Raw genomic sequence first — 26,177 nt, forward strand, 5'->3', positions numbered from 1 at the left:
ATGATGGTGGTGATGGTGGTGGTGGTGGTGATGATGATGGTGATGGTGATGATGGTGATGATAGTGGTGATGATAGTGATGATGATGGTGATAATGATGGTGGTGATGGTGATGATGATGATGGTGGTGATGATGGTAATGATGGTGATGGTGGTGATGATGGTAATGATGGTGATGATGGGGATGGTGGGGATGATGGGGCTGGTGGGGATGATGGTGGTGATGATGGTGATGGTGATGATGGTGGTGATGATGGTGATGATGGTGGTGATGATGATGATGGTGATGGTGGTGATGATGGTGATGATGGTGATGATGATGATGATGATAGTGATGATGGTGGTGATGGTGGTGATGGTGATGATGGTGGTGATGATAGTGATGATGGTGAAGATGATGGTGATGATGGTGGTGATGATAGTGATGATGGTGAAGATGATGGTGATGATGGTGATGATGGTGGTGATGGGATGGTGGTGGTGGTGGTGATGATGATCATGATCATGATACAAATGCCGTTAAGGAAATGTCAGTGTGAGTACTTCCATTTATCATTTAATCTGAAGCATTATTACTCAGGTCCTATACTAAAAGGACTATTTGCTGACCTTGAACCCTGAGTAGAAAGGTGATGGGTAGAAAATCCACTCGGTGGGTCTTCACCCAAAGTCAGGGAAGGCAGTAGGTACCAGGAGGGACACAGGACAAGGGTCAGTGTGGGCATTTGAGCATCAGCCTTAAAAGTTGATCTCACAGGCCAAAAGTCACCTGCATCTGCATCTTACCTGAGGTAGCTGGGCCCGTGTTCCCGCCAGAGAAAACTAATCTCCACAGAGACTGAGTTCAGGTTTAGACACCAGGGAAGCACAAGGCACTGGAGAGCTTTTCTGTTAGGTTAAGTGGGAATGACAAAGGAATAATTTTTCAGTGTTTGTTCAAAATAGAAAGGTCTAGCAAGCGAGAACTAACACAAGTTACCAAGGCACCTGGTGTAGAGAATGGACAGACATGAGCACACACCTCAACACAGGTGAGTGTAATGAATGGTCACAGATGGCCTAGATTCAAACCCAGCTTGACCACTTCCTAGCTGAGTGATCCTGAACGAGCCACATGACCAATTGGACATCAGCTTCCTTGTCTGTAAAATGGGATAATAAAGTACATATGTGTGGGTTGTTAACAGGCTTATTTGGCAATTAGCAAGCACCTCATACACGTTCTGCCATTACTGTGATCATCAGTGTTTTATTATTCCTGGCCAAGTGAGCTCAAGGTAAATTGTGTGAAACTCAGCTTCCTCATTGGTAAAGTGGGGCTAGTCATCTATAGCTTCATGACAGCTACTCACTGGACGGGGTTGATCTTTGTGCGCACACTTGTCGTGGGGCTAGGAACACAGGACTGAGCAGGCCAGACCGCCCCCGCGGCGCTGACACGGGCCAGGGGAGGTTGCAGATAGACAAGAAGTAAACAAGCATGTGAGTGAACAAGAGTGGATGGTGAATGGTCCCCAGTGTTGCCTCAGTGGTTCCATTCTTACTGGATGCCATGAGGCTGGAATCTTGATCCACGTGTGGCAGGTGTGGAGGTGGGAAGGGAAGAAGGACATGCTGTTTCTACGTTCTACTTCCCCTATCCTGCTCCACCTTAGTCAGGTGGAGATCCTGGAGTTTGCCAGAAGGAGAGAGAGTCCAAGACTTATGGATCTAATACCAAGGACTCGAGATTACATCTGCAAGACAACTATAGCCGTCTCATGAGGCCAACACACAGCCCTTATTTTCCTTGTTCTTGGGAATATATACCTAGAGGTCCCCCGTCTAGAGGCATACCTTAGGAGAAACACTTGAGCTAACTTCATGAGTTCCATCCCTCATTTTACACGGTATTAAAAATTGGGAATGTAAGCACGAACAACAACATACAATCTGAAATCATGTCTTTGACTTAGGAACTCCAGGCACATGTGGAGGCAGCAGGATTCCTCTTTCCAAAAGCTCTTGTGTCCTATAAATCATGTTAATCATCTCCATGTGCCCACAGCCCACAGGGAGTTTTGCAAAAGCCTTTGAGGGGATTAGTGGTCTCTGATATTTGTTATGAAATTCAGAAAAGCATCTGGAAATAATTTAGTTTAAGGAATTAATGATTTGGGGGTTAAATAATACATGCCTTAAAAAAATAAATACAGGAAACTGTTAGCCCATGAAACTCTAAGTTCTCACCTCTACTTGGGGGTATTTTCCTTAAAAAAGATAACTCGACCATATCCTCCCTTCGTTTGGTTTTGCCTTCAAGTTTGTTTGATATCTAGAAGGTCACAGGGTAGATTAAATGGGATCCTAAACAGATTTGCAGAAAAGAAGCACCCATTACCTGGGTCTCCTTTTGTCCACTCCTGAAGGAGCAGGAGGGAGCCTCTTGCCGGCCATGCTTGGAGACATCATTCTGAAGGAGCATCTGAGATTCAGAACACCTGAGGGTACCGTGAAGTGGATTTACCTGACTGAGGACCCTCTTGCTTTTTTCCTCCAACTGTTATGTATTTTTCTGTGGTTTGTTCAGTTTTTTCCTTCTTGATGATTTATACCGTGGAGTCCCGGACCACCACCCACCTTTGGCTTTGCAGTGGAAGGCAATATTCTGTGCCAAAAGGAAAGAAATTATGTGTATGTGTGGGAAGGGAGGGTGGGTTGCAAATTAGAAACTTACAAGGGAGAAGGGCAGGGGAGTGGAGGGCATAATTAGGGGCTTTTTGTTTCTATCATCAGACAGGAGAGAGAGAAGATGAAGCAGATCCCAACCCCTCTGTCAGGAATAATAGATATGTTGTATTTCTCACTGAGGCTAGAAACATTTAAATGAAAAATATTTCTTCTCCAGTGACTTTAGGCTAACACATAAAAATGAGAAGGAAATGTGTTTTCCATTTTAGGACCCCAAGTCGACTTTATGACTGCTTCCGAGGTTTGTCTACATTAGCTGAATGAACTGAAGAATTGGGCAATTATCAGCATAATCCACTTAAAACATGAAATCTCTGCCACCCATGCCTCCCTTTAGAAGTGGCCTGGCTGGGTTTCCCCAAGGCTTTACCTTCTTCCCACATCAGGCAAGTGGACTCGCTGAGGCAGAGGTGAGCACTCTTCCCCCTAGCCTGTCCAGAATCACAGCCACGCCACCAGCTGGGGGAAGGCAGGGCCCCAAGCTGGGAGTGTCAAGCCCTTGCCCCCACACTTCCAGGGTCTCTCCTCCTGCTGGGCACCTGCTCTTCTGTGATGGGGAGGGGGAGGCCACGAGAAAGGGGTTTGAGGTTGCTCTGGTTGATTTCCCTTCTTCCTTTCATTCAATCAAATATCATTTTTTCTTTTATTTGAAATTCATTCCAGGCTCTAGTGGCCAGGTACAAGGGTGACACAGGGCACAGTTAGGCTTTCTTTCCCGAGGCTGGACTAAGCCGGTCGGGTGAGAGGTGGGCCGCTGCACCCTGTCTCCCAGGAGCCCAGAGGCCAACAAAGCCAGAGGACCTCAGGCGCGGCTGGGGAGAGCTGGGCCTACCGGAGAAGCTTCTGGGCTCCTCATGCACCACCTCTCACGCACAGAGAGGAGAGGCAGTTGGGGTCCCGCCTTCAGATTGTTCAGACCCCCGCGTGGCCCACAAGGCCGGAGCGTCAGTAACCGCGCAGGCAAGCAGCTGGGGTCCCCGCGAGGAAGGAGGGCAGCTCTGGGAGCAAGAATTGGGAGCATCAGGAAGTGGGGTGGCGTGGGATGGCGCGTGCGTATCTTTCTGGTCTGAACTGCAGGTTACTAGTTATTGCAGAAGCAGGTCTGGCTGGGGGAGGGGGTATTCACTCCCTGAAGAGTTAGTAAAAACACATAGGGGGTGGGGGCGAGACCCAACAATATAAAAGGATATGCAGGGAAAGATGAACCTTTTCTCCACCGCGGCGTTCCACTCCCCCTCCCAGAGATACCGCTGTGCTCTTTTGCTTCGCACACACACAGACACACAGACGTGCACACGCCTCTCTGTCCACCCTGTTCTTCCTTAGGCTGTTCTGCACGTTGCTTTCCCCACTGAATGATCTATCCAGAGCTTTCCGCAGCAGATGCATGGGACTCCGAATTCCAGATGTCCGCAGCTCTCAAGACAAAAAAATCAGGGGATGACCCGCAATTGAGGTGCGGGGCGTGACTACCACTCGCCCCGCCGCGGCCGCGGGAGGGTGGCGAGGGAAAGGGTCCAGCTCCATCTTGAGTCGCGGGTCCCCGTGCAGAAGTCTCCCGGACGCGAGCCGCAGCGGGCGGGAGGCCGCAAACGGGCGGAGCGGACCCCGCGAGCGGCGCGAAGCCCGCTCTCCCCGCTCCCCAACCTCTCCCGCCCCCAGGGATCCCGCACCCGCGCGCCTCCCCGCACTCCAAGCTCCGCTCCGGCCCGGGGCGGGGCCGGGGGCGGGCCCTGAGGCGGGCCGGGGTGGGCGGGTCCTGGAGTGGGCGGGGCGGGCGGCGGCTGCGGCGGCGGCGGCGGCTGGAGAAAAGTTGTCCTGGCCAGAGCGCGCGCTGCCGCGGGATCCGGAGCCGCCGCGGCGCCACGGCGGGGGCAGGCGAGACCACCGGATCCGCAGCCGGGCCGGCCGATTCGCAGCCGGGGGTCGCCCCGGGGCATGGGACAGCCGGCGGGGACCGCGGGCCGGCGCTGCGCCCCGGGCGGGCGGAGGGCGGCCTGAGCTGCCGGGACGCAGGATGCGCTCCGAGGGCGCGGCCCCCGGGCCGGTGGCGCCGCTGTGCGGGGCGCTGAGCCTGGTGCTGGGCGCGCTGCTGGGCAAAGGTAAGGCAGGGCGGGCGTCTGTCTCGCCCGCGCTCGGGAAGTTCCCCGGTCGGGATGAGCCGGGGCGGGGGGGAGCCGGAAGGCGGGGGTGTCGCGGGAACCTGGGGGAGGGCGCTGGTCCCGCCAGGAGCGCCTGTGCCGGGCGCCAAGAGGCCTTTCCCTAGCCGGGAGGACCCAGTTGGACGCCGCGTACGTGGGATCTGGGCAAAATCGGCTGGTCGGATACCTCCGGCTTCAGGGTGCTTTCCAGGACTGAGAGGGGCGTGGCTGGGGGACACTGTACCCCACGCCCAAGTTACGTGCGGACCTAACCCAGCAGTCACAGTGTGGAGTGGGGGAGCCGGCTTCTTTGCCCCCTTTCCTCCCAGCTCTGCGCCCCCAGTGCCCGGGTCAGTCAGACTGGGACTGGAGATCCAGGAGGGCAGACCGGGTGTGCGCCCCGGCCGTGGGGTCCCGAGAAGCGACCTTGGCCCCCGGAGGAACGTGCGCTCACAGCGCAGCTCGCGGGGGCCCAGCCGGAGTCCGGCTGGGGTCCGGTGTGCCGGGGGCGTGCGGGAAGGTGGTGGGCGCGGTGGCTGCCCCGGCCCTGGGCTTCCCGGCAGTGGGGTCCCGGGAGGCCGCGCGCCTCAGTCTCCTCATCTCGGCAATGGGGACGACGACGACCCAGCCCTAGGCTGGCGAAGCTGCAGCGAGCGAACGCCAGGCGCGCAGAGGGCTCACGGAGGGTCGCCGCTGCTACTGCTGTGGCGGTCGTGGGTGTGTGCGCGGGGGCCGCGGGCGGGAGCGGCGCGGGGAGCGGGGCCCGAGCCCGGAAGCGCCCTTCCCGGCGGGGCTCGGTGGGGTTCGGGTGCCGGGGCCGCGGGCAGGCGGGGCCGGCGGCGCGCACACGGCGGTGCGGAATCCCGGCTGCCCGGCCGGGCGCGGAAAAGGAGAGAGACGCTTTGCTACCGCCCGCGCCGCGCGGGGAGGGGGTCCCAGGTCCCCTGGGTGAGACGGCGGGGGCACAGGGGTCCCTGCGCCTTTGCGCGGCGCCGCGGCTCGGGCCCAGCCAGTCCAGCTCGCGGAGAATCCCGGCTCTCTCCCGCCCGAAGCTCTGCGGGCTGGGCTGCAAATGCGCAGGGAGAGACAAGTTGCCAATTGAGGTTAAAAAAGTAGCATTTGCTTTTTAAAAGTCCTTCCGCAGCGCCCGAAATCCCAGAGAAATCCGCTTTCCTTGAGGCTGCAGGTTCTCAGGCACACCAGCTGGACAAAAATCGCTGTTTTGAAATAGTGTTCCTTCTCCGGAAAGCTCCAGGTAGACAACAGAGAGAGAGAGAGAGAGAGAGAGAGAGAGCGCGAGCGCTTGAAGAGATGGGTACACTGGTTTAGAGCTGAACTGAAGAACAAACATGCAGCGTCTGGTGCTTTAATTCTACTGTTATCTCTGCGTTCTATCATTTGTAAGACTCAGTTTCCCAAAATGTGAAGTCGCCATTAAAAATATGTATATATCGCTTCCCCCAAATACTTCCCAGCGACTTTTGGGTGGAAAGGGCTTTGTAGAGGAAGGTGGTGTCATTTTAAAGCGAGCAAGGGGTGAGAGTCCCTGATCAAGTTTTCTCCCCACCTGGGGAGGGTTTAATCAGGTGAGAACTCTGAATGTTGAATGGCCCTTTTAGAGTAAGTTGTGGGCTTCTCTTAATTAAATTCCTCTTTTTTTTTTCCTATTTAGAGGATTTTAGCTGTAATTTAGAAGAGTAGCCATTACAAATGTCCATGTAGAAGAGGCTAGGGGCAGCAATTTGGTTGGAAAGTGGAACTGGGAATTTTGTTTTAAAGATGCTATTTACACAGCAAGGGTTGGAGGTGATGAAGATTGTAGGGATGGATATGTCTCCCCCCACCCCAAAGCCACCCCTCCCTGGCTTAGTGCAACCTTGAGTTTCCTCTCCTTGCTTTGGCTTGACAATTTTCAGCACGTGGTTTGGGGGCCTGTGATCCCCAACTCATCCTCTGCCAAATATTTTTCATTGTTTCCCATGACCAAAACCAGCACTGCATTTCTCCTCTGATTCCTCCAAGAAAATGTGTGCGCCGTGAGATTTCTTATAGAGAGGAAAGTTTCCTGACCCTCATTTAAATTTGTGCTGTCTTTAAAAAAAAAAAAAATCCATCTCTGACTCTTCCTGCGGGAGGATTTAAGTGCTGATTTCTAGAATCCTCGAAACCACTGATCAATTTTTAGTACCAATTGTATGTTTATTTTCAACTGTTGGATTTAAGGTTTTGCAATTCTTCAGGGCTTGGAGTGGAGTCATTGTTCCTGGGAGGTTCTATAAATAGCCAGGGCATTGAAAGATGTAAGATTTAAGACCCAAGATTTAAGACTTGCATTGGTGAGGTGAAGTGTCCTTCAGTTAGAGGTTGAGGTATTGACCCCATATGGAGTGGTGCAAGGGCCTGGATGGGCTGCGATGCTATCAGCGTGTACTAACGGTTGCTGGTCCCATATGGGACCCCTGGGAAGGTCACACAGGACCACAACCTATTCTGAAGTCATTGGGACCAGATATGCTTCAAGATTCAGAATTATGGAGATCTGTGAATAGCTAGCTAGCTGGAGGCATGGGGTCATATCCATCTATTGTGTAACACCCCTAAGCTGGGTGTGGTCATACCCTGTCATCGAGCACATTGGTCATTCTGCAGGAACTATATAAGCACATAAAGGAGGGTGAGACCCCAAACAGTCTCAGTTTACCTGAGATCAGCATTGGCCACCAAGCGAATTAAGAACAAAGAAACAAATCTTTGGGGATATTGAGTTTTTGATAAAGGATTTGGGGCGGATGGCAGGTTTCATGAGTAGGAGAAGGTAGTCCGGGTGGAGAGGTGATGCAGGGTGCACGCGGACACCGGAGAATGTTTTCCTTCCTACACTTAGATCACACACACACACACAGTTGGTAGAACAGTGCGCCTCACATCCATTCCTGTCCCTAAAGTTAACACTCCCTGCTGCACTGAAGCTTCTTAGAAGTGATTTCAGCTTCTTGGAGGCCATTCTGTTAAACCACCAGACTCTGGGCTTGTCTTAATTCTTTCCTCTATACCCACAGCTCTTGACTCGTGCTTGCAAACTTTATAACCTGCAGTCACAGACAAGCACTGTTTTGTCCATGCGGTTATTTTTTTTAAGTGAATTGGCTCCCCCAAATGGGGAGAATTCACATATAAAGCAGGATTTCCAACTTCCCTTAAGAGAATGGGTGCTCCGCCAACCTTGGGTGCATTTTTTCATATGACTACACAGCACCAAAACTGAATGTGGGAGTCCCTCCTGGGGCGGGGGGTTGTTTATTCACCTGCCTTTCCCTCCTTGCTGCCCCCCGCCCCGCCACCTGGGCCTCTGGCTCTTCTTCCTTCATCCGACTGTTCACTGTTAGCTTAATGACAAGAGTGGCTAGCGTCAGGCAGAGAACTCAGAACTCTCAATTATAGTAATAGTTAGCACCTCCATGAGCAGAGGTTAAAACAAAGCCTCTGCATGTATTAGATATTTCATACATCCATAGTCATGAGAAGCAAGGTTAATAAAAATGAGTCTTTGGTATACTAATTGGAGTGAAAGGGAGTATTACTGAATTAATGGAAGAGATGGGGAGTCTGTTTGATAGAATTTTTTTTTACAGCAATCTACTTTGTTTTAAAAGTCAGATTTATTAAGATATAATTTGCATACAGTAACATTCACCCTTTTGAGTACAGTTGTGTGTTTTGACAAATGCATGTAGTCTTGCAAACACCACCACAGTTAAGGTAGAGAACATTTCCATCACTCCCCAGAATTCTTCTGTGCCCTGTAGGTAGCCTTCCCACAGCCTCTGGCAACCACTGATCCCTTTTCTGTCCTTGTTGTTTTGCCTTTTTCATAATTCCATAAAAATGGGATCCTGTGGCATGCAGCTTTTGAATCTGCTCCCTTTCGCTTAGCACAATGCATTTAATAAATATTCACCTATATACAATACAGTGGATTGTTCCTTTTTGATGATGCACGATATTCCATCAAATGACTGTGTCACACTTGTTCATTTGTTTCCTAGATGAGGGACATTTGGATTACTTCTAGCTTTTGGTAATTAGGAGAAATGTCACTATAAATATTTACAAACACGTTTTCATGTGGACACGGTTTTTTAATTCCTTTGGGTAAATGCCTAGAGCTGAGATTGCTGTGGGGTATGGTAACTGTATGCATAACTTTATCAGACTGCAAACTCTTTTCATGCGTAGTAACATTTTGTATTCCCACCAGCAAGGTATAAGAGTTCCAGTTGATTTTTATCTCCAGCACTGCTTACTGGTGACTATTTTTTTTCTTTAATCTTAACAGTTTTAATAGGTGGGCAGTGGTATTTCTTTGAGGTTTTGGTTTTCACCCGTATGACTAATGATGTTGAACATTCTTTTTTGTGCTTATTTGCCATCTCTGTCTTCTTCAGTAAAGTGTCTTTTTCAAATCTATGCCTATTTTTTAATTGGTTGTTTTTTCCCATTATTGATCTTTGAGGTTACTTTATATATTATGGATGTGAGTCCTTTATCAGATATATGTTTACCAGAGATTTTCTCCCAGTCTTTGTCTTTGGAAGAGCAAAGGTGTTTAATTTTAATGAAGCTTGATGTATTAATTTTTCTCTTAGTAATGTTGTGTCACATGGAAGAAGTATTTGCCTAGTCCAAGGTCATGAGGATTCTTCAAATGTTTCGTGTTGTTCAGATACTTCATATTCCTGCTGATTTTTTATTTTTTCCTTCTGTCAGTTACCCAGAGGAATGTTGAGATCTCCAACTAAGTTTTGCATTTGTCAATTTTTCATATAAGTTTTGTCAGCTTTTCCTTCATGTATTGTTTGAAGACAGCATATACTTGGGTTTTGCCTGTTTATTCAGTCTGATAGTCTCTGTCTTTTAATCATTGTGTTTAGACCATTTATATTTAATGTGGTCATTGATATGTTTGTGTGGAAATCTACCACCTTGCTCTTTGTTTTTGTTATATTACACCTGCTCTTTACCTTTTTTTCTTCTTCTTCATGTTTTTATATTGGATATATGTTTTAAATCCATCTATCTCCATATTCGCTCACTATTTAGACTTCTTTAAGTATTAGTCATTGCTCTCAGGTTTACAATATACATCTTTAATTAATCAAAGCCTACATTCAAAATATGTTATGCTGCTTTATTTGTTGTGTAAGAAACTTAAAACCGTGTGTCTCTAATACTTTCCCCCTCTATTTATAATCCTTTTCAGGTGAATGTCTTACACCCTAGGGATGGCTAAGAGAATTTTTAATTATAAATTTTTTGTATATACTTCGAGGAAGGATAAAAATTATGTTTCATTGGCTTGCCTTGGTTTCCTGGTGGGTACTTCTGATACCCTTGAAATAGTTTTCTCTGCAGGACTTTGTTCTCTCTCCTGCCTGTGTGCTGAGCTGAACAAAAGTGTTTAAATACCTTAGGGATTTAGAAGTTAACTGCCTTTAAGGAGAGAACAAAGTTGAATACAACCCAGCCAAGTCTGAATTAGCAAAATTTCCAGGACAGTGGTTCTAGATACTCTCCCGGAGTGACTGATTCCTTGTCTTCTGCAGTGTGTACATTTCTTTTTTACTGATTAAGTGGTATGAGAGGAGTGCTAGGTTCACACTTGCAAACGTCTGGGGTGCTGAGGCACTTCAAAGGCTCCATATAGAAGACCATGTTTTCTTAACGTAAAATGCCTTTTCTTTCTTCCTCACACCCTTCACCTTGTCAGCAACACGCAGAGCTATCACTTCTGGATTAGTTAGGAAGGCTTAGCATCATAGAAACAGAAGCTTAAATTTGAGCCTTCCTTCTGCCATTCCCTAGATGCATTGATCAGAAGCCTCTGTTAGCAGCAGAAACATATCATGGCCACCTGAGAAGTAGGGATCTGGAGCTCATGATCCTGAAGGTAAAAGACCAGGCTTCGTAGGGGTCAGAATTTGCCTGTTCAAGAGTACCTGTTGTTATAATTGATGCCTTGATTCGGGGTGCTCCAACCATTTTATTAGTTTTTATCTCTATGCTCATGTTTTAGATTCTAGGGAGAAAGAAGCCCAGAACCCTGGCTGAACCTTAGAATCACCTGGGAAGCTTTCAAAAATGCTAACCCCCCAGGCCCTACCCCAAGCTGATTGGATCAGGATCTTTGCTAGTGGCTGACAAGAAGTGGGCAGAGAGGCAAGGTTGATCATTTTTATTGTTTAGAAGCTCTTCTGGGGATTCTATGGTGTATCCAGGAATGAGAACAGGTTGCCTAGGCCCATCTCTGTCTTAGAAAAGGTTAAGGCAGTCTGATGGGCATTTCTGCCATTTTGTATTCAAGGCGAAAGGGCATTTCCTCCAGAGAAAAACTGAAGAGCTGTTACAAAAGATGGTGGGATGGTGCTGGGTGCAAAATGAACAACTGTCCCTCCAGCCTCAGTTTTATTAAGTGGAAATAATAATACCCACTTTGTAGGATTATTGAGAATGTTGCTTGAAGAGCTGGGCTGGAGACCCTTAGCATTGGGGGTTAGTGTCCTGAGGCTGCTCTCACGAATGACCACAGACTGGGCAGCTCAATACAACAGAAACTTAATCTCTCTCAGTTCTGGAGCCAGAAGTCGGAACTCAAATGTGAGCAGGGCCATGCCTATTCTGAGGACTCTGGGGGAGGCTCCTTCTTTGTTCTTTCAACTCCCTTAACTCCTTGCACTCCCTCGCGGCAGGTGTATGTCTCTAGTCTCTGCGCCCAGCCTCACATAGCTTTCTCTGCCTGCCCTTTCCCTTCTGCCCTAGAAGGACACCTGTCACTGATTTGGGCCCCCATCCCCCAACCCAGGGTGATGTCATCCTGAGATTTTTGACTTACACCTGAAAAGACCCATTTTCCAAATCGGGTCACGTTCACAGGTTCTAAGTGGACGTATCTCTTAGTGGCCACCATTCTGCCTATTACACACGGTAAGATTGGGCACATAGAAAAAGTTCAATGACTCATAGCTATTCTTATATGCCTACTTATCAAAGCCATGGAGAAGAAGAATCACATAATATGACCCAATAGAAACTACACATGGATACTTTTTAAATAACTAGGCATCATGTAAAAGAAAGAAGAACCACGTTGGACTTGACAATATCAGGGAATAGAAAAATCTGGTCAAGGAAATCCAAATCAAAACCTCAATGAGATACCACCTCACACCCGTCAGAATGGCTAAAATTAACAAGTCAGGAAATGACAGATGTTGGCGGGGATGCGGAGAAAGGGGAACCCCCCTACACTGTCGGTGGGAAGGCAAGCTGGTGCAGCCACTCTGGAAAACAGTGTGGAGGTTCCTCAAAGAGTTGAAATTAGAGCTACCCTACGATCCAGCAATTGCACTACTGGGTATTTACCCCAAAGATACAAATGTAGGGATCTGAAGGGGTACGTGCACCCCAATGTTTATAGCAGCAATGTCCACAATAGCCAAACTGTGGAGAGGCAAGATGTCCATCGACAGATGAATGGATAAAGAAGAGTGGTATATATACACAATGGAATATTATGCAGCCATCAAAAGGAATGAGATCTTGCCATTTGCAAGGACATGGATGGAACTGGAGGGCATTATGCTGAGTGGAATAAGTCAATCGGAGAAAGACATGTATCATATGACCTCACTGATATGAGGAATTCTTAATCTCAGGAAACAGAGTGTTGCTGAGTGGTGGGGGGTGGGAGGGATGGGGTGGCTGGGTGATAGGCATTGGGGAGGGTATGTGCTATGGTGAGTGCTGTGAATTGTGCAAGACTGTTGAATCACAGATCTGTACTTCTGAAACAAATAATGCAACATATGTTAAGAAAAAAGAAGAAGAAGATAGCAGGAGGGGAAGAATGAAGGGGAGTAAGTCAGAGGGGGAGACGAACCATGAGAGATGATGGACTCTGAAAAACAAACTGAGGGTTCTAGAGGGGAGGGGGGTGGGGGGATGGGTTAGCCTGGTGATGGGTATTAAAGAGAGCACGTTCTGCATGGAGCGCTGGGTGTTATGCACAAACAATGAATCATGGAACACTGCACCAAAACAAATGATATAATATATGGTGATTAACATAACAATAAAAAAATTAAAAAAAAAAAAGAACAGGGAAAATCTGGTCAAGTGTGAGGGCATCATTTATTATCAACCTAAACAGAGAGCTGGTGGTTGTTTGTATTGTGAGAGATCCCTTGATGTACTTTGTGCTTAAACGCAGCTTAGACCTAACTCCTCCTGGCTTAGTTTCATAATACTCGGGAGGCAGCCCTTCCCCGGGATCGCAGAGCCATCTGGACCATCCAGAGCAGCTGTCCCGTCTTTCCTAGGTTAATTTTTTCACCCAACTCTGCCACTGACTTTTCATCTGTCTTGTTCAGGGCACTCCTCTGGCCCCTTAATTATAATGTCTGCTTTCCGCCATGTTTTCTTGCCATCTCTGTGGACTCAGATGCATAGACATGTGGATCTAACTCTACCTGCTTTGGCTTATGGTGGTCCATTAGCAGCTCTTTGAGGCAATAAAAGATTCTCTTATTCTCAAAATAAACAAAGGAACTTTAAAAGCAGTAACCCCCCACCCCTACCACCCACACAGAACTGAAGGCTAATTCTGCTCTTACCTTGGAGTTCCAGTTTAGTGATGATTTGAAGCCACCCCTGCCCGCAAACCTCACACCATAAACAGGATATAACACAGGGAGCAGGTTTTTGTCTCCATTGGAAACAATGGGGTTGTGTTTGAAGTCCAGGGGCAAGTGTTCCCCACTTGACTGAGAGAAGTGGTCTTTGAATATGCATCAAATCACTCACTTTAGTAGTCAGTGACTCCTTTAGTTGAAATGGTGAAAAATCCAGCTTAAACAAATGGTATCAAAGCTACACAATTAAAAAAAAGAAAAAGAAAAAGGTGGGTAGAATAAATGTAGTTGCTCAGGTAACTGAAAAGCCTGGGTGGGCTTCAGACACTGCTGGATCCAGGCATCAGTCACTGGCACTAGATGTTGCTTCTCCCCGTCTTGTCTCTCCTATGCCCTCTGTGTTGGCTGTATTTTTGGGCTGTCATCGTTGTCACTGGAGGCTCTGGCTTTACCTTTTGTTCGCACAGCATACCCAGCAAAAAGAAAGTGACTTCCCTAATGATTGTAGAGTTGGTGGAGTGTATCTCACATCACTCACTGGGGTCCCTGGCTCAACGGTGAGCCTGTCACTTGTGACCAGAAAGAATGGAGCCGAGGATTGATTAGGCCTGGGACATACTGGTCTCAGGGGCCTGAGGTCATCTCCATCCCAGTGACGAGGACAGAGAGTGCAGAGGGCCTGGTGGCCCAGAGACAATTCGGGTGGCATCAGACACAGGGGAACAGACACCGGGCAGGCAAGAGTCTGTCCAACCAACCAAATGAACAACACAAAGGAAGCCGAAGGTCAGTTGCATGGGCTGCCTGTCCCAGGTATAGTCGGAGTTGGAGTGGTAGCTGACCCCCGGGCAGTCACCGTGTTCTCCTGGCTGTAGGCACACACAGCTAAGGGCAGGGTGGCCCTCCTCGCAGACTAGGGGCCCTTCTCCTCCCCACGAGGTGCCCACCCAGGGCTGTGAGGGGCTCCAGGCTGGGTTCGTACAGCCTGCCAGACTACTGCGTCAGCCGTGGAGGGGGCCCCGAAGCTTCCTGCTCTGGCATCCTCATTTATGAGAAGAAAAATAAATCCTGGGAGAAGTCTCCATTTGGGGGCAATTTGTTCTGCTCCAGCTCTGTTTCCTCTTTCCTGCTTCCTAAGCAGCGTTGAGATCTTTTCTTCAATTCTTGTAAACTTTTTGGGTCAGTACACAGCCCCGGGTGACCATTTTCTTTACTTTTCCCCTTTTTAATTGTAAGCAATGACTTGACTCCGAGAGCAGACTCTTTGCATTTTGCCTTGAAACTCAGCGTTTTCATCTATGGCACGGATGTCCTGATAACAAAATGCCATTTTCTTGCCGGAGTCTGCCGTTCCCTGCTCCCGGTCAGCCATCTCCCTGGCCTTGGACACCCGCCCCCCACCATCCGTGCCGTGGGTTCTCCAGCGGTGACTTGGGCAGGGAGGAGGCCTGTTGGTTCTGGGGGCTCACTTTCTCATTCACAGGCAAGAAGTCTGCCGACATCAGCTTCTTACCAGCCCTCAGGCATCTGGGATTTCTTGGTCAGGGGGATTTTTTTCTTTGCTCTCAGATGTCTTAGCTTCCTGTTCTCCAAGCACACACAGTGCTAATGATTTGGTCCTGTCACTTCCTTATTCAATCACTGCTAGGCCTGTAGAGACAACTTTACTTTAAAAACTCTAAAGGAAGACCAAAATGTCCACCATCCTCAGTACAGAGCAGCTGCATCTTGGGGAGGCCCCCTTCAGACTCTTCTTGATAGGCAGTGAGATCACAGTGTCCTCTGTTCAGAATCCTGCAGAGGCTCCTGTCACATTCAGAGGTACCCTTCTGGCCTTATCTCAACCCCCATGCCCTCACATACACACTCTGTTCCAGTCCCATTGGCCTCCTTGCTGGTGCTCAGCACCCGCAGATAGGCTCTGACCTCGGGGCCTTTGCACATGACTGCTGTGGGTTAACATCCAGTTATCCACTGAGACACTGTGAGACCACATCAGGTCTCTGATCACAGGTCTTTTTCTCATAGAGAAGTCCCCCTTTGTGCCCTTTGCTCTTCCCCATTATGGCACTTCTGATGCCCCTTCCCTATTTTGTTGTTTTTCTTTGACGTATCACCACCTGCTAAGCCACAGATTGGACTTACTTGTTTATCCATCTTCCTCTCCTGTAGAATTTAAGCTGTGTGAGAACAGAAAGTGTTTTCTGTCTCATTCACTGTTGTATACATCTGTTTGCCTAGTGGCCCCAGTATCTGGCACGTAGGAGGCTCTTACTGCTCGGTGAATGAATGACTTAACTCTATCTTTGACTTCCCATAGTGTCTGTCTTTCACACTGAGGGGATCTCTTAGATCTTGGTAAAGGACAGAAAAATGGGGAGGTGCGTTTTTGTGTGCTGGACACCTCTAGATGGCCACCATTTTATCAAGGGTCTCTACCTGCACACGGAACCCGCCATTATTCCTTCTCTCTGTGAGTCACTCCGGAGAAGTGTCCCTGTCGGATTCGAGGTGAGAAGGTTCATGCAGGAGCGTGATGCTCAGATGCACTGGCCAGAGGCGACATTTCCAAGTCACCAACTTTCTTTCTATGTGGCCTCCTTTTCTGCACGTCTCTGCCTCTTCCTTTCTGGTGAGATCCGAGAGGGGCTCCTTTACAGATAATGCTTCCCAGAGATGGCCACATGAAAGGAATCAACTTAAAACAGAGACCAGAATTTCACTGTAAACAGTGAAAAACATCCTTGATTAGGACTTTCTCTGAACAACTGAGTGGATTACTGAAATAATGGCAAGTGATTGCACATGGATACAAGATATCTTTTGGGGGATGATGAAATTATACTAAAATTAGTCATCAGATATGGCTTGATCCAGGTGTTCAAATATGACATCAGTTTTGGGGTTTTGTTTTATTTCTTTTCTTTGCCTGTTATGGTGTGGGCTTCATTTTTAGGTTCTATGTGGTGGCTCTTGGCAGTTCCTTGTTCTCCCCTCTGCTGAGATGAGGCACCCAGTACACCCAGGAAAAGCCATACTGTGTCTCATTGGCTCTGGTTTGGTTCTAGGACCTGGGGGAGGAGTTTTTGAGGGCTCAAAGTGGGGTGCAGAGGAAAATTTGGGTCGTCCCACCAGGAAGAAGGTGAGTGACTAGGGACAAAACAAAAATCAATGTTCCTACAAATTCAAGAGTATGAGCAACACAGGGAGAGGAGACGGGGAGAAGGCACACAAACAAGTTGTATCTCTTTGCTGCTCAGAAATCTACCTGCGTCAGTATGGATGAATGGGAGGCAGCATGAAGATGTGTTTGACTAATTGAGTTTGTGTCAGACTTGCCCGAACTGAGGATGAGCAAACATCGTTTATCACTCGCCTGTCAAGCCCGCACTCTCCACTATCAGGCAAAATCAGACGCAGGAGGTGTTTGGCAAGACAAAGGCCGGATCCAGAAAGAGCTTGTTTCAGCAAGTGAGGGCCTCAGCCTTGGCCTCACCTGCTGGGTCCTATTTGGGAGGCAAGAATAAGGCTTGGTGTGCATATCAGCCTGAGTGGAACCCCTGCTGCATTGTGTAGACGTGGGCATTCTGCTTGATCCTGCAAGGCCTCCGTCTCTAGATCTGTGCAATGGGGCTCAGAGTGATTGTAAAGGGGCCAGTGGGTTATTGTATATTTGCCCACATTCCAGATATAATGTCTTTTCTCTCCATCCTACTCTGGGCCCTGGGAGGCTGAGCCCTGCAGAGGGCAGTTCCTGTGTCTGCTGGAGTCTGTCTGGGGTTGGCCAACGGGGCCCTGGGAGGAACTGAAGAGCCAGCGAAGACGGAGGCTGGCAGCATTTATGCCCCACCTGCTCCCTGCACCTCTGCCCCCCATGACTAGAACTCCTGTTGGGGGGCCCCCGCCTAAGACCCCCACTCCCACTGGGTTCAGTAATACTCCCGTCTCCTCGTGCCCCCTCAGATGGTGACTGCCTCCCACTGTGTCTCATCGCTGGGCAGCCAGCACCATCTTTTCACTCTCTCCATGAGCACGCCAGCCCCCTGAGTCCGGTCCTCCTTCCTCCTGAGATGGACACATATACAAATAAGACACATGGTGCAGAATAGTTGGAGGTTTCTTGCTTTCATGTTTAAACAAGCTCAGACATCTAGAGAAGCTTCGAGGACAAGTGCCTAGAACGTTTGCTTGCTGAGCTTATTTCTGAATAACTGATAAAATAGAGGCTTATCACCCCTGAATGTCTGGTGTGTTTTTTCTGACCAACAAAGACATTCTCTTGCAAAACCGCAACACAACCTCAGAATTAGGGAATTAACATGGCTGCATTACTACCACTCAGTTTTTAGGCCCCAGCTCCGTCTCCCCTATCTGGATAATCTCTTTCATGCCACGCTTCTTTCTTTTCCTTCAGTCTTACCTAGCATTTCATGACCATGACACTTCTGAAGATTGCAGGCTAGTTATGCGGTGGCTGTCTCTCCATTTGGGTTTGTCTGATGTTTCTTCATGATTAGATTCTGATTATGCACCTTTGGCAGGCGTGTCTCAGAAGGGATGTTCTGTTCTTCTTGTTGCATTTTGTCAGGTGGCGCATGATTTAAATTTGTCGTGGTGTGAATGATGGTCACTTTGATCACTTGATTAAGGCAGCATGGGCCAGTCTTCTCTACTGCGAAGTCACTCTTGTTCAGAAATTAATAAATATTTCATGGAAAGACATTTAGAGACAATGTAAATATCCTGTTCCTCCTTACAATTCCAATATTTCATTTACGAATTTATTAACAGAATGGGCTCCTGGATTTCTTTTGTCTATGGCTTCTATTTCATTACTATCACTATTTTGATGCTCAGAATATCTTCCATTTGGCCAATGGGAGCTGTCTTACCATATTCTGTGTTCTCTGACATGTTCTCACTGTCCTTTAAGCTCTTCCTTTCTTTCTGGGTATAAGACTTTCCAGGCACACCTTGTAGTTTCCCTGCCCTGGGCCCAGAATCAAGCTGAGTTCCTTTTAGTAGGGCATGGTATTTAGAAACCAAAATCTAGGCTCTCGATGTGCTCATTGCTGTTCAGGGGCTCCAATCCTCTCAGTGGACAGAGCCAGGAAATGTTGTACGCACATCACCACCTCTGCTCTCTCTTGAGTTCACACTAATAGCTCGAAATCAAATTCACAATCACAGAACTTATTCCAGATTTCTCCTCTCCTCTGTCTGTCACGCCCTTCCCCCATCTCCATACCATTCCCCTGCGGGCCCCTTCTCAATCCCCTCAGGTCCCAGCACCTCTTGCTGGCTGCCCTCCTTGCCCCACCAAGTCTGGGGTTCCTGAGCTTTCCTTCCCAGGTAGCTGGTCTTCCAGCCACCCCACCTCTGATACCCGGCCGGGGGCCACCATGTCCACCACTTACCATGCTAGCCCCCTCCTGGTAGTGTTGCACTGAGCTATTCTGAAAAGGGGGAGTGTCTGTATTCTTATTTGCATGAATTGCACTATATTATATTCTTAGACCATGTCTATACATCTCAAATCAAAGGGATAGGCTGCAACTTCTGTATGTCGAGGTGTCCTTTTCAGGGTGAATGAGCACTCCGACCAGAGATGGCCATGGGCCACAGCACACTGACCAGCTGTCTTGTTTCAGAAACTCCTTGTCCACAGGATGAAGGAAAGAGTGTGTGATGCCACTTTAAAGTCCCCTTGTACCCATCAGTGATTACCAAGATGTACCAGGTGTGGGAGATTCTAAATGAAGTCGATTTAAACAGTTTTGCAGATGCAGTAACTGAGAAAAAGTGAAGTATTTTTTGTGTATCCAAATACCATTTTCCCCTTCAAACAAGTATGCAATATTCCCAAAGGGCATTCTTCTTTGTGACAGATACCCACATTTATATGTATTAACTTATTCTTCACAAAGACCCCAGGAGATGGGTGCAGTTATTACCCCAATGACTGGGGGCACTGAGGTCTTAATGATGCAAATAAAACAAGAAATCAGGACTTTTAAGAATGTGAAATGGCCCTGCTTTCAAGTTGTAGCAACAAATCCAAAATATAGTCAATGCTTTGTGGGACAAACAGTCTGGATGACGGCCTCAGGACAGCCAATTCCTCCCCCCTGTTTCTGATTACTCAGCTTTGGTAGGAAAGGCGAGATACCAGCACTGGTCCGATTTGGGCGTAGACACATGTGAGCACAGCAGCAAGATCCACGCAAATATTGAAGTTCTCATCCGGTCCGTGTGGTTGGGGTCAGGAGAAGACTGCTTCCCAGGAGAGGGGCTGTTGGTCCTGGAAGAAGGGAGAGAGTGGGTGCTAGGCAGACCAAAGCAGGGTCCACTGAAACAGGATCCTCTGGACTTGGTAGAGGTGGGATGGAATGAGCCAAGATGCTGGACAAGAGACAGCAATGGCGAGAGAGAAGGCACAGAAGGAGAATGCCGTGAAGAAGCCCGCTTCTTCTGTAGTATTTAAATCAGGGCGCCACACCCCTCCCCCAGTTAGGACAACCACAAATGCCTGCAGGCATTGCCAACTGTCTCCTGATTGAGAAACCCTCGTTTGAATAATGTCTGCTGTGTATCAAGTATGTCTTGCATCATAATGTTTTTTAAACCTTTCACTTGGAAAGAATTTGAGACTTTAAGTCGCAAAAAACAGTACAAAGAATTCCTTATACTTTTCACCTAGATTCCCCCAAATTAAGAGTTCACTATGTGTGCTTGAAGCATTCTTTCTCTGTTTTTGTCTACCTCTCTGTGTCTCTCTCTTTTTTATTTCTATATGCATATATGTTTTTTCTGAACTAATTATAAATAAGTTGTACTTACCACCCCCCCGTCGGTGTGTGTTCCCTTAAAACAAGCCATTCTCCTACATACCCCACAGTAGTGATCAAAATCAACAATACGACACTCTTGGAGTAGTGCTACCCACTCTACTACGCTACTCTAGTAGTGCTGCCTAAAGTGAGACTTCATAAAATGTTGCCAATTGTCCCATTAATATCATTTGCAGCAAAATAAAGTTTTTCCTGGTTCTGAATCGCATCCAGAACTGCACAGGGTTTGGTTGTGAAATTCCTTTAAGTCTTTAGAAGCAGAAACACCGGGGCCACTCCGTCTTGTATCACCCTGATGATTACAGACCAGCTTTTTGGTGGAATGTCCCTCAATTTGGTTGATATTGATTGTGACACAGTAGCCGTATTCAGTTTGGATTGATCTGGCCCTTCTGCGCATGAAGTTTGAGTTTGGATAATTGTATTTGGTGTGAGCTTAGTGTCGCCCATGTCCCGGGATCCCTGCAGGGCCCACTCTTCCTGTTCACGTGGCAGAAGTCGCCACAAGCCTGCTTCCCGCAGCCGGACATCCCCCAGCGCAACGGACACCAGTGTGTGACTTTTAACTGGAGGTTCTAAAGAGCGAGGGGACGGCAGGGGACCTCTCTGGAGGCAGTCGTTCCGAATCACCCGTGGGTCGAACCCCACGCACTCCCTGAAGCCCAACACATCCACTGTCCTGGAGCGTCCCCTGTTATGTAAGCTGTCACTTCGGTGACAGTCGAAGGGAAAATCACATCTTCTTGCTTCTTCCTGCCCCCGGCGTAACCAGCTCTTCTGGGCTTTCACACTCCTGGAGAAAGTGCTTATACACACCTGGGCACGCACACCCTCAGGTCTAGACATTAGATTTTAGGCACCAGGGACTCTAAATCCATATTTAGTTGTAAAAAAAAAAAAAGAAGAGTCTCTCTCCTTGGGGCTTAGTCCTGTTAGTACAACCATTTACGTGAGCCGATGATACACTGACTATCTCATCTTTATCGGATTCGTGGAGACTTCACAGTGTCTCCAAGAACATGGGGTATGTGGTTTGTAGGGGTGCAGTCTCCCCCGCCCCAGACCCACACACTCCTACAGAACTCATTTTGGAGGATTTTCTGAAAGTATGCCCAAGAGGTGTATTTAAGTCCCCATCTTCAAAAACAGAAGATGACACATGACTTTTAAATTAGTACTTCCTAATTTGCAATCTGTCCTATGTGACTCTCAATAATTTTTGCCATATATTAGTCTCATCTGCATTTCCATTTACTTAAAAACAGCTTTTCCCTATTTCAAAGCTTTTCTTTAAGCTTTGCCCAAAGCAAGACTTGCCATGAAAATCACTGTTTTACATGCAAATTGCATTTCTCCCCCCAAAATATTAAAATAAATACATAACTGATAACTTGCTTAAAAGCCCTTCTGTGTCTTGCCCAAAATCGTCTCCTACCCCACATGCAGACAAACACTGGCCTGAGGTGTGGCGGCAGATGGCGACAGGCAGAGCTGACGGGCGCCTCTTTCTTCTCCGTGGTTGAGTGTCCTGATTGCGTCCTCTGTCACAGAACTGGGAACCAGGGCTTCTGGAAAAAGTGGACGAGCGACTTCCCCAAATCCTGAAAGAGCGAATCTAAAGACAAAGGAAGGAAGGTTCTTTGTGGTTCGGGAAGCACAGCGGAGCCTGTGATAACAGGACCCTGCGAATCTCGAGTGAGGAGTCCTCCTACCCGATGGTCCCCTGCGTCAGATTGTCATCAGAGCATCTGCCTCCTTCGCTGGGTGTTGGATTGTTCCAGACCAGGACATCCCCAGGCTCTAGTCAATAAACCAGTATCTAAGGCAGCATTTCCCAGCTTTAAGCATGCTCTTTTCAAATGATTATAAATATCTGGAGATTTTTCTCTGCTCCTTCTCTCAGACGGGTGGACTATTCCTTAAGCACCCTGCTCTGTCTTCTGCAAGCCAAAAGAGCGACAGATAGTTGAACTTTGCCTTCTACAGTTCATCTAACAAAACCTATGTCATTTTTCAATTTACTAATAGGGAAATATTGAATAGCATGTTGAATGCTGAGTAGAGCCCCAGGATCCTGATATGCACACACTCCACCCCCAGCTGAGAATCCCCGTCTTGAAGGGAAGCTCCCATCATGCCACACAGGAGTCCAGCTTACCTGGGCGCACTGGGGTGAGCGTGCCGCCCTCCTGGTGAGGTTGAGCCCTGCAGCCAGCTCACCTGGGAGGAAAGGGAGGACCGGGAGGGAATTGGGACACCTCCAGGGAAGTTCCTGGGGAAAGCCTAGCATTCCCCATGGGCACAACCAAGGACAGGTAGACCCGAGGTGCAGGAAAAGCCGCAGCTGTCCTGCGCTCAGGAAGCTCGTGAAGCCAGCTCTGCTCCTGGGGTCTGGGAACTTGAACCCTGTCCTTTAGGGTTTCCACCTCCACCCACTTGTTGCCAGGAGCATCCATCTCCCAAATGTGACAACCAGAACCTTCTCCCTGAGTTGCCAGATGGCTCTGCCTCTGGGCGGGCAGGTGCCACGGGTGTGGCTGAGAGCCCAGCGCCCCCCGCCCCCGCCCCCGCCCGGAGCGTGGGAGAGCACAAGGTGGGATGTCAGCAGTGCAGGTACAGGGGAAGGGGAAGAGAGTCTGGAGGGGTTGGAGGCCCTGGTCGGCTTCCTGCTTCCCCAGCCCTTGCCTGGTGCTGTACCTCGGTGTGGTCCTGCCATCCTTCCACTGAGCACTTGGCGTGGGGGACTGCACCGAGGTCCATCACTGGCCCCCTGTGCTCACTGCTGGGCCCTGGGGGCTGCACCCGCGGGTTCCCTTGCCCCTGGTTCCCAGATGCCTGAGTGCGCTCCGCGGGCCGGACAAAGACTGTGGGGAGATTGAACCACAGGGGCCTCCCCTCCTTTGCTTTGCTCCGCGTACTGCTTCTGGCTGGGGTGGGCTCTTCCCTGAGGCTCTGCTCCCACCAGGCTGCCCTTACCCTCGGAGTCCCATTCTGTTCCCCACGGTTGGCCCTGGCCTCAGGAAGCACCGTCTCCCCACACTGTCCCTCCACCTCTCGGCTTGGTGGTGGCTCGTACGGCAGCTGGTGTCTGGGGGTCTCGCTGTCCACCTTCGGCTTCTTAGCTCTTGCGTCCCCATGTAATCAGGTCCCTGCATTTAAGCCCCAGTGTCAAGATGACTCCCAACGGTTTCTGTTTTATTGACTGGATCCTGACAAAATAGGCTTTTTCCCCCCTTCTGCATTCTGCCTCTTGCAGTCAAAAGACTCCTGACCAAAAATGGTGCAAAGAAATATACTTAGATGGAGACCCTTGGGCACAGGCCTGCCTCCATCAGATTCTCCCCCAGTGCCACTCTGAGCCTGTGTTTATGTCCATCTAAGGGAGGCTCGTGATCCCTGCCCACCTCCCATATAGGGCAGCCATGGGAAGTAGAACCATCATTGTCTCCCTGACTCACACTGCTGGAAGGGAAGTTCCCAAGAGCAAGGATTTTGTCTCTTGGAAACCTGGGCACATGGAGCAGAGCTGGGCACACAGTAGGTGCTTCATAAATACCTGTTGAACAAATACATACGAATGCAGTGAGATCCATATAGTGGATTGCTACCAGTATTCCTTTTTAATAAATGAAATAGAATAGAAACTCTCAGTGCATTTCACACGGTAGGTCGCGGTATTCTGTGTGCGTGTGCACACGCGGGCTTGCATTGTAAAATGCATTTCTGACAATAGAGCTTGATTAAAAAATGTTTAAGAGCTAACAAGCAAGACCACAGGTCAGCTCTCTGTGAATGGTAAGGAATTGTGTAAATCTGACCATGTGGTGTCTCTGGAATTCTCTAAGAACCTAGAGCATCCCTCCTGAAGTCCGGGTTCCACCCGCCTCTCTGCCGGGCACCTCCCTGCGGTGTAACTCTCTTTTCCAGCCATTCCAAAAGACTGACTTCTCTAACCTCGGGATAATATATCCTATAGAAATTGTGGCTTGCTTACAAACTTAGTAAGGAATGAAAAACAAAAACTTCGGGTGATAAGAAAATTCACAGGGTAGGGTGGGGTTTCATGTCTTGCCTTTAAGATGGAATATCACTCCCTTCTCCTCGAACTTTTGCTTACGCGGATATACCACCCATGGCTGGGGGCGGGGGTGCAGAATATGGGCATTTCTCTCTAGCACTGGCTCTGGACAGAATTTCCAGGCACTGGGGGGTGGTTGAGTGTCCCCATCTATTTGTAGGGTAAAACAGGATTCTTCATTTCTTCTTCTGGCTGGTGGCTGAAGACAGAAGCTGGAACTTGTTTTAGTTAGGGAGGAAACATCTTGTTTGGGCTCCTAACTTCCACTCTCAGAAGTAGAGCTACTTGTAAGTTGGCCCGTCCTGTTCTTCTTTGTCCCTCCGCCTGCTAAGGTTGGGGTAATTCCTGATGACAAGGAAGGAATGTTCGGGCGACAGCCCAGCCCCCCTCAGAACAAACCAGGGGGGGTATCTTCTGCGTCCTCCCTGTCACCTCCCTGGGTTTTATTTTAATTGCCGTTCTCTTGAAAAGCATGAGTCCTATTAAATTATTCATGGTGGTATAATGTTTATGTGATCAGAGTAATTATTATAATTATGCATTGTGAATTTTCATAATTAATGACCTCGTTCAGGTTGCCTTTGGCACAGAATTATTTCCAGAGGGGAATCAGATGATCAGGTCTCCTGGGGAATCAGAGTGAAATGAAATGGTGACCCATCTTGGGTTTTGCTGAGCAGTAGAAAGGTTAGGTGTTCGCCTCTCGGAATGGGGCTGGGAGGCATCTTGAGGAGAGGTGAAAGGAAGGGAATCCATTTCATGGCATCTCTCAGTACAGCTGCCCAAAGGTGTCCCACCAGGAGAGTCTGCTACAACAGCAAGATGATGGGGAGAAAGGGCACATGACTCCCATCCCACACTGCCTCCAACAGAGACTGGGACCTGCAGGTGTCTCTCCTTGTCCAGAACCACCCGATCACACTGAACAACCGTGAAACCACTCCCCGGGACTCCTGACAGATAGCAAGGTGGCATTGCCGAGGATTCGGGGTTCAGCTAGCTGCCCCCACCATTCTAAAAGAGTATAAAATGCAAGCCGGTAGGGGAACAGGGCGTGGCAACCTGAGCATGGGAAGACATTGGAGATTGGATGTCTTGTGATTGATACTGTGGTCGGATTTCTTATATTTTATTTCAATGCCTCAATTCCCTCATCCTTGACTTGTGTCTGAGGAGCAAGCATGCTGTAAGCCTGGCATAAATACATTCTATGGCTCTTCTGAAAGACCTTTCATGTGTTCAATCCCATCTCAACCTCAGACCCGCTTGAGAGCAAGGCAGCTGCCCTTCCCATTTTATAGATGGGAACACTGAGGCTCAGCATGGCACAGAGAGGCAAGGATGACCCTCCGTGCAGCTGTCTGCCCCCACTTTCACTCTGCCCTTCACACAACTTCTCAGGCTTTTCCCACCTTGTGCCTTTCAGTTCCCCCAAGGAGGAGGTAACCCAAAAAGGAAGAGAACAGACAAAACCCTACATAAACTCTCGCCCCATCAGTGCAGACACGTGGTTCAGCCGTGAGCACCAGCTGGGTTGCACCAGCGTCAGCTTCCCCCGATCTTCCTTCCTTGTCCGTCTGGACTGGTGCGTTTTGCAGATCACGGCGAGTCATCTGTTCTTCCGTTCCCCCCCCCCCCCGCCCCCCCGCCGCCCCTCTGTGGTTTCTTGAAGACATGGACTTTGCCTCATT

The 26,177-nt window shown here is 48.8% G+C and overlaps 1 protein-coding gene across 1 annotated transcript in view; it reads left to right on the forward strand.

Moving 5' to 3' along the window:
• Positions 1–4,746: 4,746 nt before the first annotated feature.
• Positions 4,747–26,177, forward strand: part of TMEM132C (transmembrane protein 132C) — a 318,194-nt gene continuing 296,763 nt past the window's right edge. Inside the window, exon 1 of the mRNA XM_088019420.1 lies at positions 4,747–4,831. Within this exon, the coding sequence (XP_087875546.1) occupies positions 4,747–4,831 (85 nt within the window). The remainder of the gene's footprint in view (positions 4,832–26,177) is intronic.

Source organism: Eumetopias jubatus, unplaced genomic scaffold (assembly GCF_037043125.1).
Source record: "Eumetopias jubatus isolate StellerSeaLion01/CBP00866 unplaced genomic scaffold, mEumJub1_p1.0 scaffold_16, whole genome shotgun sequence".
Lineage (NCBI taxonomy): Eukaryota > Metazoa > Chordata > Mammalia > Carnivora > Otariidae > Eumetopias > Eumetopias jubatus.